We start from the raw sequence: 22,452 nt of genomic DNA, 5'->3' as shown, positions 1-22,452 counted from the left end.
ACTGGCTTTGAACTCAGAAGCCACCTTCCTAGTGTTTCAATTAAATATGTGTGCCACCCTGCCCAGCTTGTTTGTGACTTATAACTACAAAGCTAAGGTGTTAGGTCTCATTTTTTGTGCCAGGTGTATGTGAGCCTAAGATTATGGGGTAATGTGCTGAATTTATGTTGTGTAGGTCCCAGGAATTAAATTGTGTTGTCAACCCTGGCTTTCCAGACATCTTTGCCAACCAGTCTTGTTTTGTCTTGTTTCGTCTCTGGAATGTGTTGTGTTTCCTTAAGACAGCATTTTTTAAAAGTCAGTACAAAAAGAACGATTTTTATTAAAAACCTTGGGGACCAACATTGAAGGCATGGTTTGTACATGTTTTTGGAAGGGCATATAAAGTGAATACGAGTTATATTAAATGGTTTCAATTACCAGCATTGAAACAAAATTAGTGCAAAAAAAGCCAAATACAATTGTGCAGGCAATGGTTCTGGGGTCTTGGAGGTGAGCTTGTTTTTTGACCAGTGAAAAAATGAGCCTGGGGGTTGATGTCTCTTCATTACGGTGGCATCTTTTTCTTCATCAAAGGGCAGACTCAAATGAGGATCACAAACAGAAACACTGGTTTCAGCAAAATTGATAGTCACAGTGTAAACAGGGCATTCCACCACTGACCTGTCCTCTTGAGAATAAATAGAAATGTGTGAGACCTGGCTCAATTCACCCAGTCGTGACTAAGGTTGGTTATCCAGACTCAGCTTGTGGAGTTCCCTGGTTGTAGGCTGACAGTCTTTGCTTTGGTGTGGTCGGTTCCAGTGTGTTCTCCAGCAGCTCACAGGCTACAGGTTATTCAGCTTCAGTTCTGGCTGTGGTTGGTGGCTCATTTCCAAAACTTTGAGACTGTACTGATTTACCTTTGCATTTTCAAGTTTGGATTTAATGTTGAGTGGCTTTTCAAAAAAATTCACCAGTGACTGCTCAGTGAGAAGGGACGCCAAGATGTGTTCAAGGGACACAGTCCAGTCCCCTTCAGTCTCAGGGAAGGCCTGGGGACTCTTCCCAGCCTCAGCAAAAACTGAGTCCTGTTCAGGAGGATCCGAAGCCTGCGGCTCCTCACATTCTTGGGAGCAGCTTCCTGAACTGCTACCTCGCTGGCCTACTTCTCCGATCTGCAGGAGCAGAGTGGTTACTGTGGCAATGGCTTGATACAGATCATTTTCCTCTGGATCTTCATGGAACATACTGTACAGAGTTTTACAGAACTGGATAAATTCTCTCTAGGATTAAAAGGTCATAGACAACAGCATGAGGATGGAGGTATGTCACACTATCAGAAAAGCACGTGATCTGCCTCTCCAGTAAGCACCGGGTGACAGTTATGTAGCGATAGTGCCTGGCTGCACAAGCAGCATATTTGGAAAGGTTCTTCTATCCCAAGCATTTTGGTCAAGGGGATGTCCATGCTGACTTTGGGTGGTGAAATGTCGGCTCCTGGGATGCATACGTTGGTGTTGATAAAACTGGGCATGTAGCACATACCTTTAAACCAGTGCTTAGGAGATGGAGGTGGAGTGGAGATACAAAAATACCATGCTGTTGAGTGATTTGGATGAAACAACTATTTTATGGTGGCAAGACAGTAGGCTACTTTAAAAACAAAAACAGTGCAGATAGCTCTGGGTGACATAACTCACACGTGAAGGGCTGGGAAGCCCAGGAACTGCCCACCTGGCTTTGTGTTCAGAGTTGAAGTTGGAGGGACACCTGTTGGCCTTCATGCATAACTGTCAGCCACACAGTTCTAGGTCAGTGAAGTCTTAGGACCCACCACTCCTAACTTTAAGCCCACATCTCTCACGAATTAGCAGGAAGAGCCTTCTAACACAAAACCTGCCTTCCTGAGGCACTTGTAGGTGTGGAAGACTGCCTTGTTTGCAACCTGTTGTAAAGAGGTGACTGGAACACAGTGTTGTGGGAAGTCAAGATACCTTACCTGACTCATTTTGGGCAACTCTTTCTCTGTTTTATCCTTTTCTTTGGCTAAATCCTTAATCATCTGCTTCAGTTGTTTCTGATAATCAATTGTGTCACCTTGGCAAAGGGAAACAATAGTTTAAATTCTATGAATAAAACTAGGATAGTAAGGGAATGGGACCCCGCTAAGCAAGTTGCATATAAAACCAAAAGGTTACTTTTTTACAATTGACTACATTATCTGTCCATCTTTTAGACCCTAAAAAAAGAATCAAAGATGCAGAACTAGGTAGCTGGGACAGCCATCAAGTGCACTGAACTGCATGGACTGAATGGTAAGGGAGAGGGATAGTCTACTAGGAGCCAGTAGGGAAAACATGCTCACCATTGGGCTTGCCCAATACCAGGGGTCTTGAGGTTGACAACAGAGGATTCTTCAGTGGTGATTGGCTATCTCTGTCATTTTCAGTGAGTGCTTAAAAGAAAAATACTTAAATTGGATACATCTCTGATTAAAGAAGCAAAGTCTTAATCATTAGTGTCCAAGGTTAGCACCTGTAAAGCTAAATGCTTTATTAGATACACATCTAACAAATTCATACACAGACACTGCTGATGCTGACCTGGAAAACAGCTAATACTGTAAAGAAACTGCAGTTTACAATGAGCACATCATTAGTGTATTTACATAGTGTAAATTGTTAGGATTGAGACTGCCTACACATAGCCCTGGTTGGCCTAGAAGCCTGTCTCTGGCAGGCCTTGCTCTTCTCTTCCTCTTAGAAATAGTCTGTGTTCTCCTTGCTCCTATGAAACTGCCTTTCTGCCATCTTCCCCCATTCCTGGCATCCATCTCAGTTTCACATCTACCCTAAACAGTTTAATTTTATCAAGTCCTCTGACTTCAGTGTGTACCTGTGCCCACAAACATGTCTTTGTGCTTATACAAATTTTGGAAAGTGTTAGAAATGAAAAACAACTCAAACTGCCCACCACCACAGTCAAAAGCATTAGATGTGACTAAGCATTAAATGTGACTATTGGAGATGGGAGACAAGGATGAGGAAGTACCAAACATTAAGGAAAACTAAGTTTAAATGGTATGACCATGGGCTGGAGAGATAACCACTCTTGAGGACTTGGGTTCTAGACCCAGTGCTCACATGGAAGCTCACAGCTCCAGTCCCAAGAGATTTGATGCCCCTCACCTCTGCCAAGTACCAGGCACACACAAGGTACACGGGCTTACATGTGGACCAAAATTTTGTAAAACCATGACAGTGACCACTAGCCAATAGTGAAAGCAACCAAATTCTAAGGATCTACAGACAAAAGATAAAGACAACTACAATCTATTCAATTATAGCACATTTTCTTAAATCTAAAGGGAATTAAGACCCTAATAAGTATTTAGAATTCAAAACAGACCAGAGAAGAGCTGTTAAAATCAAGATGTCAAAAAGTGAAGTCAAGAAGTAAAATCTGAGAAGAAACTGCCTTTGTATGTTAGTTTCTGCAACCTGAGAAAGCCAGGAAAAATAATGGAATTCTATATCCTAGAAGTATTAACAGAATTAGAAAGAATGTCTCTATTACTGAAACCTACACATTTCAATTAGTGTCCATTGATGTTTCAATGATGAATGCATTATAGTATCTGATCTCCAATTCTCTACAGAGCCAGTGTCAAATGAGCCTGATAATGCTGGAGGATGGATGTACATTCCTATAACCCCAGCACTTGGGAGGCAGAAGCAGGTGAATTTCCGAGTTTGAGGCTAGCCTGGTCTACACAGCAAGTTCTAGGATAGCCAGGACTACACAGCCCCAATCTCTCCATCCCCCCAAAACCAGACAAATGGAATAGGATATAATAAAAATAAGCTGACAAACTTCAACAAACAAGTCTGAAAATACACTGGGAGAAAAATGCAATCTCCCTAACAAATGGTGCTGGGGAAACTGGATATCCACTAGGAGAAAAGGCAACTAAGTCTGGAAAACAGCACAGTGGCATGCACAGTGATGACCTTGTATTAAGCAGGGCCCAGACTGTCTTACCTGGGGGGATATGAAGCCTGTATAGCAGCTTAATCTTCTCATTCATTTCTCCATTGTACATAATGTCTGCACAATTTAAGAGAAATTAGGTACAAATGAATTCCATTAGTCTTGGCTTAAGCTTAGAGGCTAAACCCTTATTGAGTATGTCTAGTGCCCTCACATTCAAATGCTAGAGATACTCTAGGGGGATCTCATTTGTGCTGTGCTTTTCAAAGATTGTTATCTTATGTACACAGCAAACCAGGACCACACCTTAAATACCTCCCATCCCTGAAGGACATTAAGGGTGACTACCCAGGAGCCTGCAGAGCACAGAATGATCGATTGTATGGATCTGTCTGCCCTTGTCTTCTCAGATGAATGCCAGGTCGGCTCACTGCAGGAAGACATAAAGTCTAGTCATACCTAGACAGCTTATGAAGGCTTTGAATTCTATGAGCTGGTCCACGTTGTCATCCAGAAGCCTGAAGATCCTCTCAGCGAGGATCTCTGTATGGGCCCCGCAGGTCCATGGTGATACCAACTGGAATAGGTGTGCAAACTGCCGGGCATCGATGCGGTACTGTTCAGCATAGGGCCTGCTGGGATCATGGCGCAGGGCTATGGGCCTGTGGTGCTCCCAGTAACAGCTCATCATGTGTGCTCTCTTAAAGCATGGGAGAGAAGAAAAAGCTGTGTCATACAGGACCATTAGAACCTTGAGAGGATATATACATTTAAAGCTGTGGCCTCCACCGCCCTCTCCCAGCCCCTCCCTGCCCCTCCCCACCCTCTCCCTGCCAGTTTGCCTTAAAAAGTGCTGCTGATTGAGTGGCAGGCTGTGAGCCAGACAGTTGGAAAAGCTGTTGCCACTTCAAAGCCAGTAAAGCTGAAATTCAGACAAACATCTCTCTAGGAGGATAGCTACATTAGTGGCCATATGGACGTGTTTCCTTCTTAACCTTGTCCATGTGAAAATGAATTCTTATTTCATTATGGAGTTTTTTTACAACGTTTAAAATTTTTATTCTTTGTGATAAAATATGACACAAAAATTTATCATTTTGTCCAGTTTTAGATGTGTGGTTCAGCTACAGTTTTAATTATGAAGATACTTATTATTTTCACTGAAAATAGTTACTTGAAGTCCAGGAAGGACACACAGATATACAGAACTTGGAAGGAGCTAGTAGTAGTAGCAGCTAGTAGGCTACCTGTTTGTTGGTCAGGATAATAGTAGGATAATGAAGGTTCACAGTGCAGATACAGAAGCCAGACTTCCATTTTTTTATTTTCTGAGTTTCTGTATATTAACAACTTTAAATTTTAAAGAAGTAGTATATTCAAGACCTAGGAATTAATAAAAAACTAAAGCAATCAGAACTTGCCCTTTCATTGAGAAAAGTCCAGTGTCTTGAAAAAATCATCACATACATAAAAAATCTCATTTGGCAAAAAACTGATGACTTCTGTCTTTAATGGGTCAAAACAAGTGTGGGCACTACAGAAGGCCAATGCTAGTGTTAGATACTCTAACAGTCCACATTCTGTAACACAGGAGAAGGGGTCATCTGAATGTGTGCACTTGTGTGGATCCACAGTCAGATATAAGAGGGAAACTCACTTCACCGCATTAACACCAATTACTGTACAAGGAAGGGCCACAGCGACAACAGGCTGGGCAGGCTACTGCCAGTTTTTGGTTACAAGTTTTTTTCTTTAATGGTGAGAAAGGTATGATTTTATGTCTTATGCAGACTGTACAAGGAAGCAAAATAACTCAAATGTGCTCTGGGGTGTGATCATTCAGCACAGTATATGAATTTAGCTGATCATTCAGAAAAATGTGTCCATGGTCTCAACTGGAAAGCGAATGAGACATCACAATCTGGGCTCAGAAATTCAAAGGACTATTTAACCTCAGTAATAAAAATAAATGGTATCAAGTACCAATCATCATTCACCTCCTCTTTCTATGTACTATTAAGGTTCAAGCTCAGGGCCTGGCCATGTAAGGTGAGCTGGTCTTAAGTGTCAACACAATCCAGAATCACCTTGGAAGAAACTTAATGGGGAATCTTCTAGATCAAGTTGGCTTATGGTGGGCAAGTCAAAGGAGGTGGGGTGCCTTGATTGTTAATTGACGTAGGAAGACCCAATCCATTGTGGATGACATTTCCTAGACAGAGGACCCTGAACAGCTTAAGAGAATGCTAGCTGCAAGCAAAGAATCAAGGATGCAGTTACTTCCTTGATTGTGGATGTGATATGACTAGCTGGTTGAGTTCTGCCTCGACCTCCCTAAAAGAGTGGACTTTAGCTGGAACTGTAAGCTAAACAAGCCCTTCTATTATATTGTGGTGGTGTTTTGGTGAGGATATTTTGTCATAGCGGTAGAAATGAAACTACATAGCATAGCAAGCATCACTGACTGGGCTACATCCCAAGGACACCACCCCCTACTGGTATTTATTTATTTGTGTGTGTCTGTGTGCACACGTGCACATGGTGTCAGAGAACAATTTGTAAATGTAGGTTTCTACTTCCACGACAGGTTTCTGAAGCCAGAACTCAGCTTGATGGCAAGGATTTTTACCAACCAAGTTATTTGCTAGTCCCTTGCAGTGGTTTGATTTGGTTTTTTCACTATGTGGCCATCCTGCATAGTTTCTGACTCTCCTGCCTCAGGCTCTCATGTGCTTGGATTATAGGCATGCACCACTATGCTCACTCCTCTTTAATCGAAAGAATATTTAAAGCAGTCAGTGAGAGACCAGGCTGGCAAGTCTTAAGCCTAAGAAAGGAGGATAAAATGAGGACAGCATACTCTTTTGAACCTACTGAGTAAATAAATCAGGACACGGAGATTCCTGTGTAATTCTGATTCAAAGACCAAGAGATGCACCTAACATTCAACCTGAAGACAATGGTTCGATCCTTAAAGTGCCACACTATACAAAAGCTAAGTTCAGTATTTGGCAGACAGAGGCAGATGAATATCTGAGTTCCAGACCAGGCAGGGAAACACAGTGAGAACCTGTCCAAAACCAAACCAAAACAAAAAACTCAAGGATTAAAAAAACAGGGCTCTCTAGTTTACTATAATATTACTAGTTAAAAATAAACTGGGCTCTGGATCAGCATACATGTAATAGGCACTATCTGTTGATAAAGATGTTAGGGTGAGAGATTAAATAAGTAAAAATTTAAAGGCCAACTAACGGTGCCCAGTTAGTGGTGCATGCCTGTAATCCCAGCTGCTTGACACATAGAAGCATCACAAGCAAGAAGCTACCCTTGGCAACTTACTAAGACACTACTTCAAAAAAAAAAAAAAAAAAAAAAAAAAAATGTAATTTAAGTGCAATGCCCTAAAACGCCAACTAGAAGACATTGTACCCCAGCGAGGATAATAACACTGATGATTATACAGGTGAGGAAGAGTTGGTATCACCAAGGGAAAATATATGAAGCAGCTACAGACCAACCACATAATACGGAAGTGTGTATAACAGCTAGTAGACGCTGAGGGGCAGGAGCAGGGGGTAAACACCATCTTTTCAGAGGAGTCACTGTCTACTCCAGGTCTGGAGTATTACAGGCTCACTATTACACTACAGAGTAGTGAGCATCAGACCACAGCACAGCAAATGCCTCTCCACAGATGCCTGAGCTGTCCTGGGATCACGCCAGCTCCTCCCTTCGTGTGCAAGCCTGAAGCTGGACTCAGGAAAAACTGACCCACATATAAGAGGCACTAACCTGTTGACAGAGCATTAAGGTGAGGGTTTTCTAGTTAAAGCAAGTAGACAAGCCAGCTCTAGCCTCTGCTACCAGAGAAAAGGCAACTGTTGGCCCTTAGAAGAAGGCACAGGCCCACAGGCAGGCCAGGCCCTTGTGCTAGGACCTGGCTCAAGACCCAGGACCCCCTCCTAGATTTCCTACCTTGAATAAGTCATAGAGTTCCTCAAGGTCTTCAGGAAGAATGGAGACTTCTGGGATAACAACACGGAGCTTAGGGAGAGAGTTAACAGTGATGGAGTAAGGTCCAGGCCTGCACCCCGCACCCCTACAGTGTCAGAGGAAGGGTGGAACTTTCCCTCCTAGTCCAGGACATGCAGTACCTTGTCTCAGTAGCATCAACTTCTCTCTATCACAAAATTCAGGCTAAGAAAGGTTTTTTGTCTTTAACCTTCCAATTTGCACACTGTGTTCTGAGCCAGCCTGTTAAGCTCTAATGGAGATGAAGACACCACAGAGACTTGAGGTTAACAGCTGCTTCTGAATGACAACACTTACTGCAGGCCATCTGAGTATTTTATAGTCCCTACTCCATCTCCTATTAAACCATAGGCATTATCCCCACTTTATAACCATGGAAACTGAGGCTCCCAGTACTTAGCTGCTCACAATTTGACTCTTAAAAATTCATTGTTTCTATGTGATATTGTGGCTACTAAGTTTTTAGTTCAGTGAGGGGAAGAAGCACCTCTTCTTATGTTTTATGACCAGTGAGGGCCTCACAGTCAGCTGTCTCCCATGAGCCCCATGGAGGTTTCCTCTGCTCACCACGTTCTGCTTGGTGGTGTCCTCATGTCCTTGCAGGACCCTGATCCTGTGCTTGCAGCGTAGATGTTCAATCTGCTCCACAGACTGCTTTCCAAATTTCTGCACAGACACAGGGGCCTGTTGAGTCCAGAACTAGCTGGAAGCAGCCAGAACCCTCCTCCGTGTCTATATCCCAGGCACACACTTCGGCTTCCAACTAGGAAGGGGCCTGGGAGGATGGAACAGGGGCTCCTGTACCTCGTAGGAGTCCCGGATCAGGTCAGCAATGTCGGTCACAGGATAGGGCTCCTGCTCGTCAGAGAAAAAGGCATGGTGGCTGCCAATGGGGAGCCCCGGGCTGTCTTCATTCTTAATGTGATCTAGAAACCTGAGCACACCCCCACAGTTAAAGCCCATATCTACCCTCACTGCGAGAGCACTGACCACAGGAGATCCCAGCACACTCTCACACTGTAAACATGGAATAGGGCAAGGCACCAAATACCATGGTCACTCCTGCAGAAGCAGGAAGCTTCCAAGTCAGGCTTGTGGACCTGGGCTCTATGCATTGCTAAGTCCCAAGACTCCAGTGACATCATCATAAACTGTGCCTATATGGTTTTAAGCTCCTAGCATATTCCATATTCTAAAAGAAACTTATCTTCAAGACCCAAGGTCCAGGCTCAACCTCATGTCTTTTTTTTTTTTTTTTTTTTTTTTTTTTTTTTTTTTTTGTCACTCTGGCTCATTTACTGCTATACTAGTGGTCTCAACATTTCTAACGCTGTGGCCCTTTAATATACTTCCTCATGTTGTGGTGGCCCCCAGCCAAATCATCTTGCTGCTACTTCATAACTGCAGCATTGCTCGTAACTACTTGATGCACCAGTATACCTGATATGCAATCCTAAGGGAGTCAAGACCCACAGGTTGAGAACCATTGCTCTATACACAGTACTTGACACTTGCAGTTTGCTACCCATGTAGGAGCCAGCATTTCCTGGTACTCTTCAGTCCTGTTCAGCACCACAGTGATTCCATCTAAGATCTTCTTAGAAGACAAAAGCATTTATGGCCCTGTTCTCCCTGGACTCTCATTTGGCAGAAAGGAAGAGAGAAGATGGCCACCTTTGTAACCCAGTGGTGGTACTACATGACAGACTCATTCTGGAGAGACCACAGGATGACAGTGAGGAACAGAGAGCGTCCACAGATGTGGCACATGTGCTGTGGCATCCCTCTGGTCTTCCTGTTGCCCCATCTGCAACCTACCCCATTCCCCCATGACCCACAAGAGGAAGTAACCAGAGCCCACCTGCTAAGGATCATCAGGGCCTGTCCATCATCTCTGCTACTGCACAGTTCCTCTGCGTTGGCTTCCAGCACAGCCAGGCCCAGCTGGAAGATGGCCTTGATCCCATCGTAGAAGAAGCAATCGACAACATTCACAGCACTCTCCAGAGGCATGATGCTGAGAAACAGAGTCAGGAACCAGGATAGGGAGATGGATGCCAACGCCGAGAGGTCGCTCATGTGCTCTGCCAACTCTGGGAGGTGTTCCTTGATGAGCTCCTCAAAAACAGACTGGTCCACCTGAGCCCCTGCCAAAGAGAGCAGAGAGCAGGACGCTTCGGTGGGAGAGACTCAAGCTCTCCAGCGGACGCTGAAATTAAGCTTGCTCTAAGGTAGTGTCATGAAATAGGAACTGGAGTCCAGAAAAGGATGTGTGCTTAGTTCACCGACTCTTGACATATGACCACCACCGTTCAATGTAAAGACAGTCTTTCACCATTCAATGTAAAGACCAGTGCTTAATCAGTGGGGAAAGGGGTTCTAACCTGCCCCCCCACACACACACATAGAAAAACATAGGAAACAAACCATGGACCTAAAGGCCAATGCTCATAATTTAGAACTTCTAGAAGATAATACAGGAATAAGACAGAATTATCTTAGGATGTAAAAAGTACTGCCCACTGGAAGCATCAGAAATGCCATTCTTTGATGGGCAGTGGTGGCACACGCCTTTAGTCCCAGCACTTGGTAGGCAGAGGTGGAGGTATAGACTGGGCTATCCCAAGAAACCCTGTCTAAAAACCAATCCTTTGTTTTTGTTGTTTTGTTTTGTTTGTTTTTTGGTTTTTTCAAGACAGGGTTTATCTGTGTAGCCCTGGCTGTCCTGGAACTCACTCTGTAGACCAGGCTGGCCTTGAACTCAGAAATCCACCTGCCTCTGCCTCCCAAGCGCTGGGATTAAAGGCGTGCGCCACCACTGCCCGGCAAAACCAATCCTTTCTTCAGCAACAGAATGCAAACATGAGTTTACCTAGAGAAAACTTCATAGCACATCTCCCTGGCACTCTCAAACCCGAAGCAAACAACTTCTGCAGCTTTGTAAGAGCCCAATAACCAGTTCCCTTTTTAAAATAATCCAAAACTTGCCTTCAGATAGCAGTAAACACAGAGAAATATGTTCAAAGCGATTAGTTAGCTGTGACATGCAAACGAAAAGCCACAGGACAAATACCATTCACAGCAAATGCTTAAGAGGAAAAGGACAATCCCAGGTGTTAGCAAGGACTCAGAACAAGTTGAGGCTCGTACACTGCTGAAACAAAGCACTTAAGTCACCCAGTCGCATCTACCTGGTAAGACTGGTGGCATCTTATTACCTAACACAGATCCCCTAACCCTGTACCCACAATCCTCCTAGGGAAGCATGGAGAGAATGACATGAATATTCACTGAACATTATTTCATGGGCTCAAACTGAAGGCCACCGGAATTCTCATCTGGAAATCAGTTCAATGGGAGCAGTCGGGATCCCATGAGGGTTAGAGTGGGATGACCCACTCTACATGTGGTTAGATTAAGGCTGGATGGAAGACTCGAACACTGCCTTTCCCTGCTTGCCCTCCCTCTTGCTGACAGGTTCCTCCTTTATCACTCTCCTACTGTGGCGTTCCTTCACTGATGGCTCTCATGACATCTAAGGACCAGCAGCTCTCCAACAGTCCTTCAGGTCTTCAGGACAAAATGGGGAATGTTGGACATCAGGCTTCAAGAAACCATTGGCTCCTATGCCTCTCCACTGTGACACAGTCACTCTTGTATTGGCCAGACTGTACCCTGTAAGCCAGTCTAATGGGTCCTCCTAATACACATTACCATCCTTAGAGGGATGGAACTCTAAGAACAGTAACTAAGACAGCAAGTAGACAAGTCAACCATAGTATGAACCGAAGGACCTAGGTCTACAACACATCAGAGCAAACTACCTACCTACACACACACACACACACACACACACACACACACACACACACACACACACGGTCATAGCAACATTTAGCAGCCATTGGCTTTGACAATGCTTCTCTCAGAGACACCACAATTCATTTCTTAATATTCTGCACATCTCCCACAAAACAAAGTGAAACAGGAAGTGAACCAGTTGCCCACCCGCCCACTCAAGCAAGGAAGAGAGCCAGGTGCCTATCAAGGGCACACATATATTCAGAATAACACACAGCCTGCGCGCACACACACCCATTCCATTTCTTACTGGTACAAGCTAACAGACCCTTCAGTTCTTAGAAAACGGTCTTCAAATCTTCCCAGATGGGCCCTACAGCCAGCCAGCCACCAAATTCTCTATCTCCTCAGTTCTTTTGTTTGTTCCTATACTGACACCCTAATTTTTCTTTTTTTAAACTATATTTTTTCACGTGCACGTGAGTGCGTGTCCATATGTATGTGCACAAGAGAGACACAGAGAGAGAGAGAGACAGAGAAAGAGAGACAGAGATAGAGACAGAGCGAGGCGGTGGAGGGTATGGTAGAGGTAAGAGAACAACGTGCTGAGGTCATTGCTCTCCTTCCAGCATGTGGGTCCTGGGGAGCACTCTCAGGTCACAATGCGTAGCAAACAGTACATTTACCCACAGGGCCATCCAGCCTGCTCGGCCACTTTAATTTTGTTATTTGTTGTTTAGTTTTTTAATACAGGGTTTCTCTCTAAAGCTCTGGCTGGCCTGGAACTCACTATACAGACCAGGCTGGGCTCAAACTCACAGAAATCCTCCTGCCTCTGCCTCCTAAATGCTAGGATTTAAGGTGTGCACCACCACTCCCGACTACCCTAACTTTAAACTACTTTGATGCCTCATCTGGATTACTAAGAAGTACCCCTAAGAATATCTCCTGAGATAGTGAACATCCACGTCTAAATCACACCAGAAATCATCTCCCCAGGGCAGGCTGACCAGCTATAGGCTCACTAAGACCCCTGCTAAAGTCAGGATACGGTTGAATCTTGCCCAGCCGTGGAGGGTCTTATGTTACGGGTTGGTTTCCAGGCAGTATTACTTGGAGGTAGAGCCTAATGAGAGATGCTCAGGTCTAGGGGGGACAAGACAGTTCTCTCGCAAAGGCTGCAAGAAAAAGAGCAAGCATGTTCTCACCTAACTCTCGGCTCTCTGGTTGGAAATGTGGCCATGTGCTTCAACATGCATCCCTACCATGGAGCCCTCGCCTTCTCTGTGCAGGTGCTGGACCCTTCCCTTCAGCCTTCAAAACTGAGCCAACCAACATGTCTCTTAAGTGACCAGCCTCAAGTAACAAAAAGCAGACCAACGTAAACCCAAAGAAAGCTTTGTCACCCTCTCCTTCTGTGAATGCCTCTGGCACTTGGCCTCCTCTGGCCTGGAAACCCAGAGCATCGTCCCTCCTTTTCCAGGCCACAGCACCTATGCAGTTATTGCTGTTTTACATGGATGTGTTCTTCCAACCTGGAAACTTTCTGTTCCCTCTTGCAGATCAGCTATTTATTTCAACCCACTGGTTTTTCAATCCAAACACCATAGGTGTTCCATGGAGTTACCTGATTTTACATTGTTGGTACAACAGAGAAGATTTTCCTGTGTTAAAAGCTGTGTGTGTGTGTGTGTGTGTGTGTGTGTGTGTGTGTGTGTGTGTGTAAACTGGTTGAGGAGAGCAGAGGTGAGTTAGGAGCAGAGCTAAACTCAGGTATCATTCCCCAGATATGGGGGAGGGAGAAGGGAAAAGGAGGAGGAGGAGAAGATAAGGAGAAAGAGGAAGAAGAGGAAGGGGAGGGGGAAGAAGAGGAGAATGAAAAGGAAGAAGAGGAAGAGAAAGAGGAATAGAAAAAGAGGGGTAGAAGGAGGAGGGAGAGCAGGAAGGGAAGAGGAAGGTAGTTTACCGATCACCCGGTGGTTGAAGTAATCAGGCAGCATCCGTTCACACACAGCAACCAGCAGCCAGAAGGCTTCCTCCTCTTTGGCGTACAGTAGCAACACAGAGGTCAGGATGTTCATAGACTGCATGGAGGACCACAAAGGGGACCATTAGTGCCCAGGCTACCTAGTGCCACAGGAATATTCCCAGCATGGGAAAAGCCCTGGGTTTGAACTACAAACAAGACAAGCCCGAGTGATGCACAGGGGTAGTTTCCCTACGCATAATGACAGCAAAAATGGAGTGATCCTGAGTTGAATAGTTGGTCTACATCGTGGTTAGTTGTAAGATGGCCTCAAGCTTGGGGTAATATGGCTGTTTTCTGTACACTCGGACAGCAGAGATACATGCATATACTTTGACTACCCACTGGCTCTGTTGATTACCAGAAAATTAAATCTTATATTTGCAAATGTCAGGGCTTCTAACCTAGTCTCCTGCTGGGTTGTTGTTTGACTCCCTGGATTCTCTGGTGCTTGCTGCCTGCATCCTCCCACTTAGACCTCTCTTTCTCCACTCCCAATTCCAACAGAAAAGTGACTGCCCCAAATCACCCTTTCCTCCATCAGCACATTGCCAAGTCAACCCTATGATTTCTGCAACCGTCTCAATGTTAATTAGCCCACTCCATCTCCAGTGTGCATGGCGCCTGCCCATTCTCACATCTGGCCCCATAACACCCTTCACAGATGATTGGCCTGTTTGACTGGACAGCAGTTTGGAATACTGATTCTGGGAAAAGTACTTGTCCAGACAGCTGGAAAAAGAGTGGAAGCCTGCAGTGACCATCGCACACACAATACACAATCCTCATGGCTCCATGAAGGCCACTTCACCTGGCAGTATCCAATCTTGGGGTTCCGGTGGGCATACGCTGTCAGCACCCGCCTCAAGGCAGCAATACCAGTTTCATTCTGGAAGGCGGGGTGCTCAGGCAGAGAGCGGTGCAGGTCCCTCTCTATCTCCTCTGTTACCAGGCAGCAGCGTCCCAGTGACTGCTCCACCAGATTCCCATAGTACCCAGGGTGCGAGGCCAAGTCTGTCACAGCATCTGAGGAGTGGAGAGCAACATTTCAAAAGAACATGGCTATCACGATCATGGTCACAGCAGGTGAGGGATGCATCAACAACTTCCATAAAACATTCTGAGGCCTTGCTACTGCCCGGTGGACTAACCCAAAAATAGCAACAAGAAAGAAAGTAGCTCTTCTAAGAATAATGCTCTCCAGAACGGGCGAAAGATCTATTCCACAAACCGGGCAGAGTGCAGCTTTGTAACAAAGCACATCATACTGAGCATGGGAAAGGCCCTGGATCCAATCCCGAACACATACCTGAAGCAGTCAAGTTATTAATATGCTTTTAAAATGTGCATTGCCCAGATATACACAGGTCCACATACAATTGTCCTGTGTTAATTCAACAACAAATTGTCGTGTGTCTCTGTGCAAAGAGCACGAGAATGCACAACCCAGATTAAGGCTAACAAAACACTGGCAAGAGCAGGCTGGCTTCCATCCCAGAGCCAAGACCCAGGCTTCAACCAGGCAGGTACTGAGTGACAAATGACTGGTGGGTGTGAGGAATCTGCCCACTCAGGGACCTGCCTCAAAACTCACAAGGTGGGCTCCGAGGGGAGAGAGAGCAGAATTGGAAACTATTCTAACAAAGGTTAGACAAGGTTTTAAATTCTAAATAGGTATAGTAAAAACAGCCCTGTGCCTCAACTCCCCTCTGCAGCAAGCAGCTGTGATCCCACTAGCATAGCGCCGATCACATGTCACGAGACGTTTCTCACATGTCAGCTGACAGTTGCCTGAAAGGTCACCTTCCTGCCAGCAGAGCAAACACTAGCACCGGCAGACAATCCCTCATGACTGATGATGACCCTATCCATTCCTGTATCCTGTGTGAAACAGTGCTACACAAGGAGTTTTAAAGGTGGGGCCACCATGGTGTGTATCTAACAGGCAGCTGCTAAAAACATGGGTGTACAGAAATTTTAATTCAGAACATGGCTGCTCTGACAAGATATCACATCCAAAGACCTTCGAGGTCTGTGCGATTCATCTGGAATACAGACACACCTTTAATCCCAGCTGACAGAGGCAAGCAGATCTTTGAGTTCAAGGCCAGCCTGGGATAGAGCAAGTTTCAGGTAAAGAAAAGTTTAGGTCCAGACCTTTAATCCCTTAGTACACACCTTTAATCCCAGACAATAAAGGTAAAGTTAGTTTGTAGAAGGAAGCACCCATGTTTGACATTGAAAGCCACAGAGAGAGATTTAACAGGATAGGATCTGCCCAACTCTCAGGAGAAGAGAGAGGCTACTTAAGAGAGCAGAACAGGAGGCAGTTTTAGCAGGACAGTTGTAGAGAGACAGATCGAAGAGAGACCAAGCTAGACACAGGTAAAGACAGAACAAGCCAGAGAATGAGAAGGAGCCAGCAGATTAAAACAGTTGCCAAAGTTAGTATGAGGTCAAGCAGAGAAGCCAGACTGAATCAGTCTGGAAAGGAGTTAAAGCCAAAACAGCTGAGTTGACCAGCCAACCAGAATTTAGGAAGAGCTAGAAAGGGTGAGCTTATTCAGCAGCAAGTCTCAGAGGCTGAAAACATTCTAGGCCTAGATGAAATTCTACAGAGACTAGAGGCTTCCAGGACTAGGCCTAGGTTAGCAGAAGGAGGTGGTAAGCCTCAGAGACAACAAAAAGAGCTGAAGAATAAAAGTTACTATTACACCCTGCACAGGCATGGGCCAGACAACCGTAGGAGGAGCTTGAAGGAAGATGGCCAAGGTTAGCCTAGACTGAGGCAGTAAAGTTGCTGTAAAGCATAAGGTGTATGGGCGGAAATATTGGACAGAAAAGGGGCAGGTCCAAACTGATGCAGAGAGGAAAAAAGAGATAATGGGGAGGGGTCATTTGCAAGAGCAACTGTGAGGAAAGTCTGGAGAAGGTTCCAGTCTGAGTGTAGTGGTTGCAATGAGAATGGCCCCCATTGGCTCACATATTTGAATGCCTGATACCTAGTTGGTGAACTGGTTATGAAAGATTAAGAGGTGTGGCCATGTCAGAGGAGGTGTGGCCATGCCAGAGAAGGTGTGTCACTAGGGTTGATTTTGAGGTTTCAAAAGCCCATACCAGGCCCAGTGTACTCGTCTGTCTGTCTTTCTATCTACAACTTGCAGATTACATGTGAGTTCTGAGCTACTGCCCCAGTAGCATGCTTGCCTTCCTGCTGCTTTCCTTCTCTTCATAGCAACGGAACAGTAACCAGGACAGACACCCAGAAAGGGTGGACACAGACAGAATGGTGCCCAGGACAGAATGGAGCCTTTTGGATCCTCACCAGGGACCACAGTACAGCAGGCTCATATGGGGAAGCAGCACCTGACAGGGGTTACAGTCACACCCAGAGGGCTCTCCCTTGGCATGGCACCTCTGCCTGGCAGGACAAAATCATCCCTGGTGGGTGGGGAGAAGCCTGCTCCTGCTTCCAGCCTGGCTAGGAAGCTTCTGAAGTCATTCACGCCTCAGCCTGTACCTCAGTAAACATTCTTATAAGACTCTTAGGATGGTACCCAGCAGCCATAGAGAGAGGATTGCCATCCTACCAAGGCCTAATGAGGCCCGCTCTGATGGTTCGTGCAGTATTTGAAAAGTAACCAGACGACATCTACAATCTCACCCCATTGGGTACCACATTTCCAGTGGAGGAAGGACCAATAGAAACTGCACTGAGAAATTCAGTTCAACACTACACAGAGCCAGTCAGCAAATACAGTTTTTCCATGCCGTCCCCATCAGGGCTCAAATCCAATAAAGACACTTTATGTCCAGGAGGTTTTTGGTTTTTGTTTTTGTTTTTTTGTAGCCTAGGCTACCTCAAACTCATTATGCATCTGAGGCTAGCCTTTAACTTCTGATCCTCCTGTCTCTATTTCCCAAATGCTAGGATCACAGGTGTATGTGTCAGCGCTAGGGGTAGGCTTACACTGTTGTTTTCCTTCTGTGGGTGAAGGGGTGAGACTGGTCCTGCTACACTGCAGCTTGGCGAGGAACTTTCAGTCCCATCCCAGCATCGCCAGCACTGAGATTACAGGAACACGCCACCACATCCAACCCGTGAAGCCACCTAGTTGGTGAACTGGTTAGGAAAGATTAAGAGGTGTGACCATGGGAAGGTCCCCACTATGGACCTCACTCTTCCTAAGGGGGCACCACAGCTAGCCAGTGCATCAGGGGCTCCCAAGTCCACACTGGGGTTTACAGAAACAATCCTTACGTGATGCTCACAGAAAGGCCATTCCAGAGTCTATTCCAAAGATTACAAAAAGTTTGAACACACTAAAACATACCTGAAAAAAGCAGCCACAACCTTCCACGTAAAGACTCGGGGATCCCCATGGCCACCAGCTTCCGGATCTTTTCAGTGCGGAACATGCACACGGTCCTGCCGTACTCTACAAAGTGGTCGTTCCACAGACTGATTTTTATCTGTTCCCGGGACTGGAAATGGAGATGTTTGTTAAGGTGACAAGAAGCCCATCCACAATCAGTAACAGTGCAAAGAATATCTCTGTTTATCAGGGACCATCAGCAAGCGCAGTGAGAACAGTGTTCACACACAAAACACGTGTGACCTGCTGCCAGGCATAAAGGATCCAGGACAAATAACACAGGGCCCCAGGAAGCCTAGTGGAGGTGTCTGTGAGAACACAGTACACAGTTCATAACAGGAGCATGTCCACCAAGTACAGAAGCAGTTCAGGCTGGATGGGAGGGACAGGTGCAATGGAGAATTTGGGGGTAATGCATCTTTGGGGCACTGACACAAAGCCAACTGCTAAAGCACCACTGGACTCCAAGGACAGCAGAGTGTTAAAAAGGCGCCCAGCGTGCCCTCAGCTTCCTGACAGAAACGGGGAAACTGAACCCTGGGAAAAAAATATTTTCAACGTTTTAAAAAAGTATTTTTTTATAAGTGTTTTTGTCTTCATGCAACATGTGCATGCCTGGTGCCCACAGAGGTCAGAAGGGGTGTGGGTCCCTGGAACTGGAGTTAGGGAAAGTTGTGGACCACCTTGGAGTCTCTGCAAAAGAAACAAGTGCTTTGACTGAGCCATCGCTCCAACACACATTCTCATTATCAGAAATGAGGGGGACATTTATTTCTCTAAAAGTCCTTTCAAACTCTCCATATGTCAGGAATAGTTCGGGTCTTTTATAAGATATTAACAACTATTTGTAATAATTACTGCCTAGTAATATGAGTAGCATATCCATAAACCTAGCATTTTTGGTCATTCAGACAAGGAATGGCCGAACATAGTATGTAAAGCAATTAACTTGGTTTGGATTTTAAAGGCTGGTAGCTAGGAAGCAGCACGCTTGTTAATAGTGCTTGGGGCCACCACCTGGGCCTGTGGCTTCAGCATGGCTTCCACCCTGCCAGCCAGGGTCCCATTCTAGTCTGTTCACCAACTATACATGACCCCTACCTCCCTATTAAAAAAAGAACAATAATAAATTAACCAACAAGGCCTGGGGAAATGGGTCTGTGGGTAAGGAGGGCTTGTAATGCAAGCATGAAGACTTGAATTTGAATCTCCAGCACCCAGGTAAAAACCCAGTCATTTCAGTGTTGGGGTCCAGGGACAGGGGCGGGGGCAGGAGGAGAGGGCAGAGACAGGTGGATCCCAGGATTCTGACAGTCTGGCCAAAATGCAAACTTCAGGTTCGGTGAGGAGCAAAGAAAAACCATGTGAAAGGCTCAGAAGGCCTGGCTAGTAACAGACTCATTGCACACCCGGAAACCTATAGGGGCAGCACTGTCCACTGGGCAGGCTGCACTCCGAGAAGAGCCAGCTCCCTACCACCCTTCACTTTGTGCCTAGGACAAAAAAAAAAAGAGGGAAGAGAAGCAATGGATACTCAGAGCATACTGGCCACCTAGGCCATGTCACTCCTCAGAACTGCTGCTCTCGGGCATCTCACTCACCAGGTGGGAGTCAGGACTCTGGCTGCCAGACTGCTGGAAGACAGCAGTCAGGGGCTCGGGGTGTGGCAGGGGGCTCTTCTCCTTCTCCCTCTCCTCGCTACCTTGAGAAGATACCATCTCAAGATCCCCAAACTTGTCACTGCAGATGCTTGTTGAGTAAAACACAGGTGAAGCCTTTAAATTAAAGAGAGGAGGCACAGACAGCACTGTGTGTCAGTTAAAAGTCAAAATGTGGGGCCCTAACCAAGCATGCAACCAGAGTCTCAATATCTAAGTAACAACGTGGGGTCCCAACCAAGCATGCATCCAGAGTATGAATATCTAAGTAACAACGTGGGGTCCCAACCAAGCATGCAACCAGAGTCTCAATATCTAAGTAACAACGTGGGGTCCCAACCAAGCATGCATCCAGAGTATGAATATCTAAGTAACAATGTGGGGTCCCAACCAAGCATGTGACCAGAGTGTGAATATCTAGAACCTGAGTTCATTGTCAGGTACGTGTGACAGAGATAGGATCCCGGGCAAGAGGCAAGCTGGCTAGGGAGAGTAGCCATATCAGCATACTCTGTTTGACTGAGAAAGCCCGCCTCAATGATCAGATTCCTCCAATCTACCACATACATACATGTGTACATACATATGTCCACATACATGCATACATATATGCTTATAACATACACATGGAAATTTAAAGATTAAAAGAAGCTTCCTAATGGAAGTCATGGCTAATGACGTCCCAGCAAACCCAAGTACATTCTTGTATCTCCCCAGTCTTAGGATGAGAAACTCTCTCTCTTAACAGATTACCGCCACCTTGAACATCAACTCCAGCAACCTCAAAAAGGAGATACCCACTTCAAGTGCCCCATGGGGGAGGAGGGGTCTCATTGCTCCTCTAACCTTGAGAGGGGTACCACAACTTCTCCAACCTAGGCAGTATGTGGAGGCACCTGGTCAACCCTCCAAGGTGCAGGTCGTCCCCCATGGGCCCTTCTGCTCCAGGCAGCCAACTCAGAACACCAGAGCCATCAGAAGTGACATCACATTAATGCACAGCCCAGCTGTCTCCGGCATGTTTTCCTTGCACCCACACAGCCCATCTTTTTAAGTACTCCCTTTAGAGACCATGGCCGTCCCTGGAGGTTACAGGAAGAGTCACAGAAGGCCATCCCTGTAAAAGCTCCTACCATGTCATCGTCACTTGGTGAGGTCTCATAATGCACAGGGTGGTTGGCGTGGACCTGTTTCAGTCTCAACAGCAGGCCCTCCACCAAGTTCTCTCTGTCCTTGAGCTCAATGAACTGGAAAGCCATCTTGCTGCGGATGCTCACAATGATGGGATTGGGCAGCAGGCTCGTGTCTTCCATCTTCTCAATGCTCACTACCTAAAACAGAGATGACACACAAAGTACAAGACAGGAGCCTGGCAGGTGCGTGATCACGCCCTCAGACACATGCAGGAAGAGTTCCCTGCAAAGGCAGAAAAATGGGCTGGGCAGTGTTACCTGTCAGTGCCACAAGGGGGCAGCAGCCCAAGGCTCTGTTCACAGGTTGAGTGGCTAAGCAAACAGATTACAAAGTAGCAATCAGTCTCCAAAAAAGAAACTCCAGCCCACACTCTAACACAGATGAAACCTGACGGTGCTGTACTACCTGGAATAAGCCACTCATACAGAAGATAAATACCGGGGCTGGAAAGCTGGCTCAGCAGCCAGGGGCACATACTGCTTGGTTCAGTTCCCAGTGCCTACACCAGGTGGTTCACAACTATCTATAACTTCAGCTCCAGGGTCGCCAATGCTGTCTCCTGGCCTCCAGAGGTAACGACACTCACATGTGTGCGCATGTACACACACACACTTAAAAACAAAACAAAGAATGCTGTATGATTCATTTTTACTCCGGCTACCTTGAGTAGTCAAATTCATAAGGGGAGGGGCTTTTGTCTCTAAGTGGGACAGAGTCTCAAGTTGGGAAGATGGACGTCCTGGAGATGATAGTGGGAATATAACAGCGTGAACATGCTTGGTGCCACTGAAATGCACACCTAACAATGGTTAAGAGGATAAATTACGTTATGCGTGTTCTAAATTTCTCTTATTTTTCTTTTTGAAGACAGGGTTTTGCTATGTAGCTCTGGCTGGTCTGGAACTCACTATGTAGACCAGGCTGGCCTTGAATTCCTAAAAATCTGCCTGCCCCTGCCTCCCAAGAGCTGGGGCCACACCCGACTTGGCTTTCTTAGTTGACTGTTTATAAAACGAGCTTGTCAACTGCAGACTAACAACATGGAGATCAGACATCACTGGGGTGAGGGAACTGAGCCTTCTAAGTAATCATGCTCAGATGGGCACACAAGCAGCCAGACTCCAGCGGACCCCATGTGTCAGGGGCTTGGTGCTAAGGTGCCTAAAACCAAAGGACTGAGCTGTCCATCTCCAGACAGCTTATGTTGTCCCTGACCTCCGGAATTATGAAATTTTACAGTAAGAAGGGACCCGACTCATACTTGACTTTACTTTTTTTTTTTAAGATTTATTTATTTTATGTATGTGAATACACTGTCACTGTCTTCAGACACATCAGAAGAGGGCATTAGATCCCATTATAGATGGTTGTGAGCCACCATGTGGCTTCT

General features: G+C 45.9%; 1 protein-coding gene across 3 annotated transcripts in view; it reads right to left on the bottom strand.

Annotated features, from left to right (window-relative positions):
* Positions 1 to 298: 298 nt before the first annotated feature.
* Positions 299 to 22,452, bottom strand: part of Tbc1d8 (TBC1 domain family member 8) — a 109,574-nt gene continuing 87,420 nt past the window's right edge. For all 3 annotated transcript variants that reach the window (XM_034521328.2, XM_076915012.1, XM_076915013.1), the window contains 14 exons: positions 21,002 to 21,199; positions 19,812 to 19,985; positions 18,169 to 18,319; positions 14,646 to 14,860; positions 13,775 to 13,892; positions 9,869 to 10,154; positions 8,812 to 8,941; positions 8,575 to 8,673; positions 7,951 to 8,019; positions 4,432 to 4,672; positions 4,024 to 4,089; positions 2,348 to 2,437; positions 1,982 to 2,079; positions 299 to 1,265 (listed from right to left, as the gene is read on the bottom strand). In XM_034521328.2, coding sequence (XP_034377219.1) covers positions 828 to 1,265; positions 1,982 to 2,079; positions 2,348 to 2,437; positions 4,024 to 4,089; positions 4,432 to 4,672; positions 7,951 to 8,019; positions 8,575 to 8,673; positions 8,812 to 8,941; positions 9,869 to 10,154; positions 13,775 to 13,892; positions 14,646 to 14,860; positions 18,169 to 18,319; positions 19,812 to 19,985; positions 21,002 to 21,199 — 2,373 coding nt within the window. In that variant the 3' untranslated portion in view covers positions 299 to 827. The remainder of the gene's footprint in view (positions 1,266 to 1,981; positions 2,080 to 2,347; positions 2,438 to 4,023; positions 4,090 to 4,431; positions 4,673 to 7,950; positions 8,020 to 8,574; positions 8,674 to 8,811; positions 8,942 to 9,868; positions 10,155 to 13,774; positions 13,893 to 14,645; positions 14,861 to 18,168; positions 18,320 to 19,811; positions 19,986 to 21,001; positions 21,200 to 22,452) is intronic.

The sequence above is a fragment of the Arvicanthis niloticus genome, chromosome 17 (assembly GCF_011762505.2).
Source record: "Arvicanthis niloticus isolate mArvNil1 chromosome 17, mArvNil1.pat.X, whole genome shotgun sequence".
Taxonomy (NCBI): domain Eukaryota; kingdom Metazoa; phylum Chordata; class Mammalia; order Rodentia; family Muridae; genus Arvicanthis; species Arvicanthis niloticus.
This window is presented reverse-complemented; position numbering and strand designations above follow the sequence as displayed.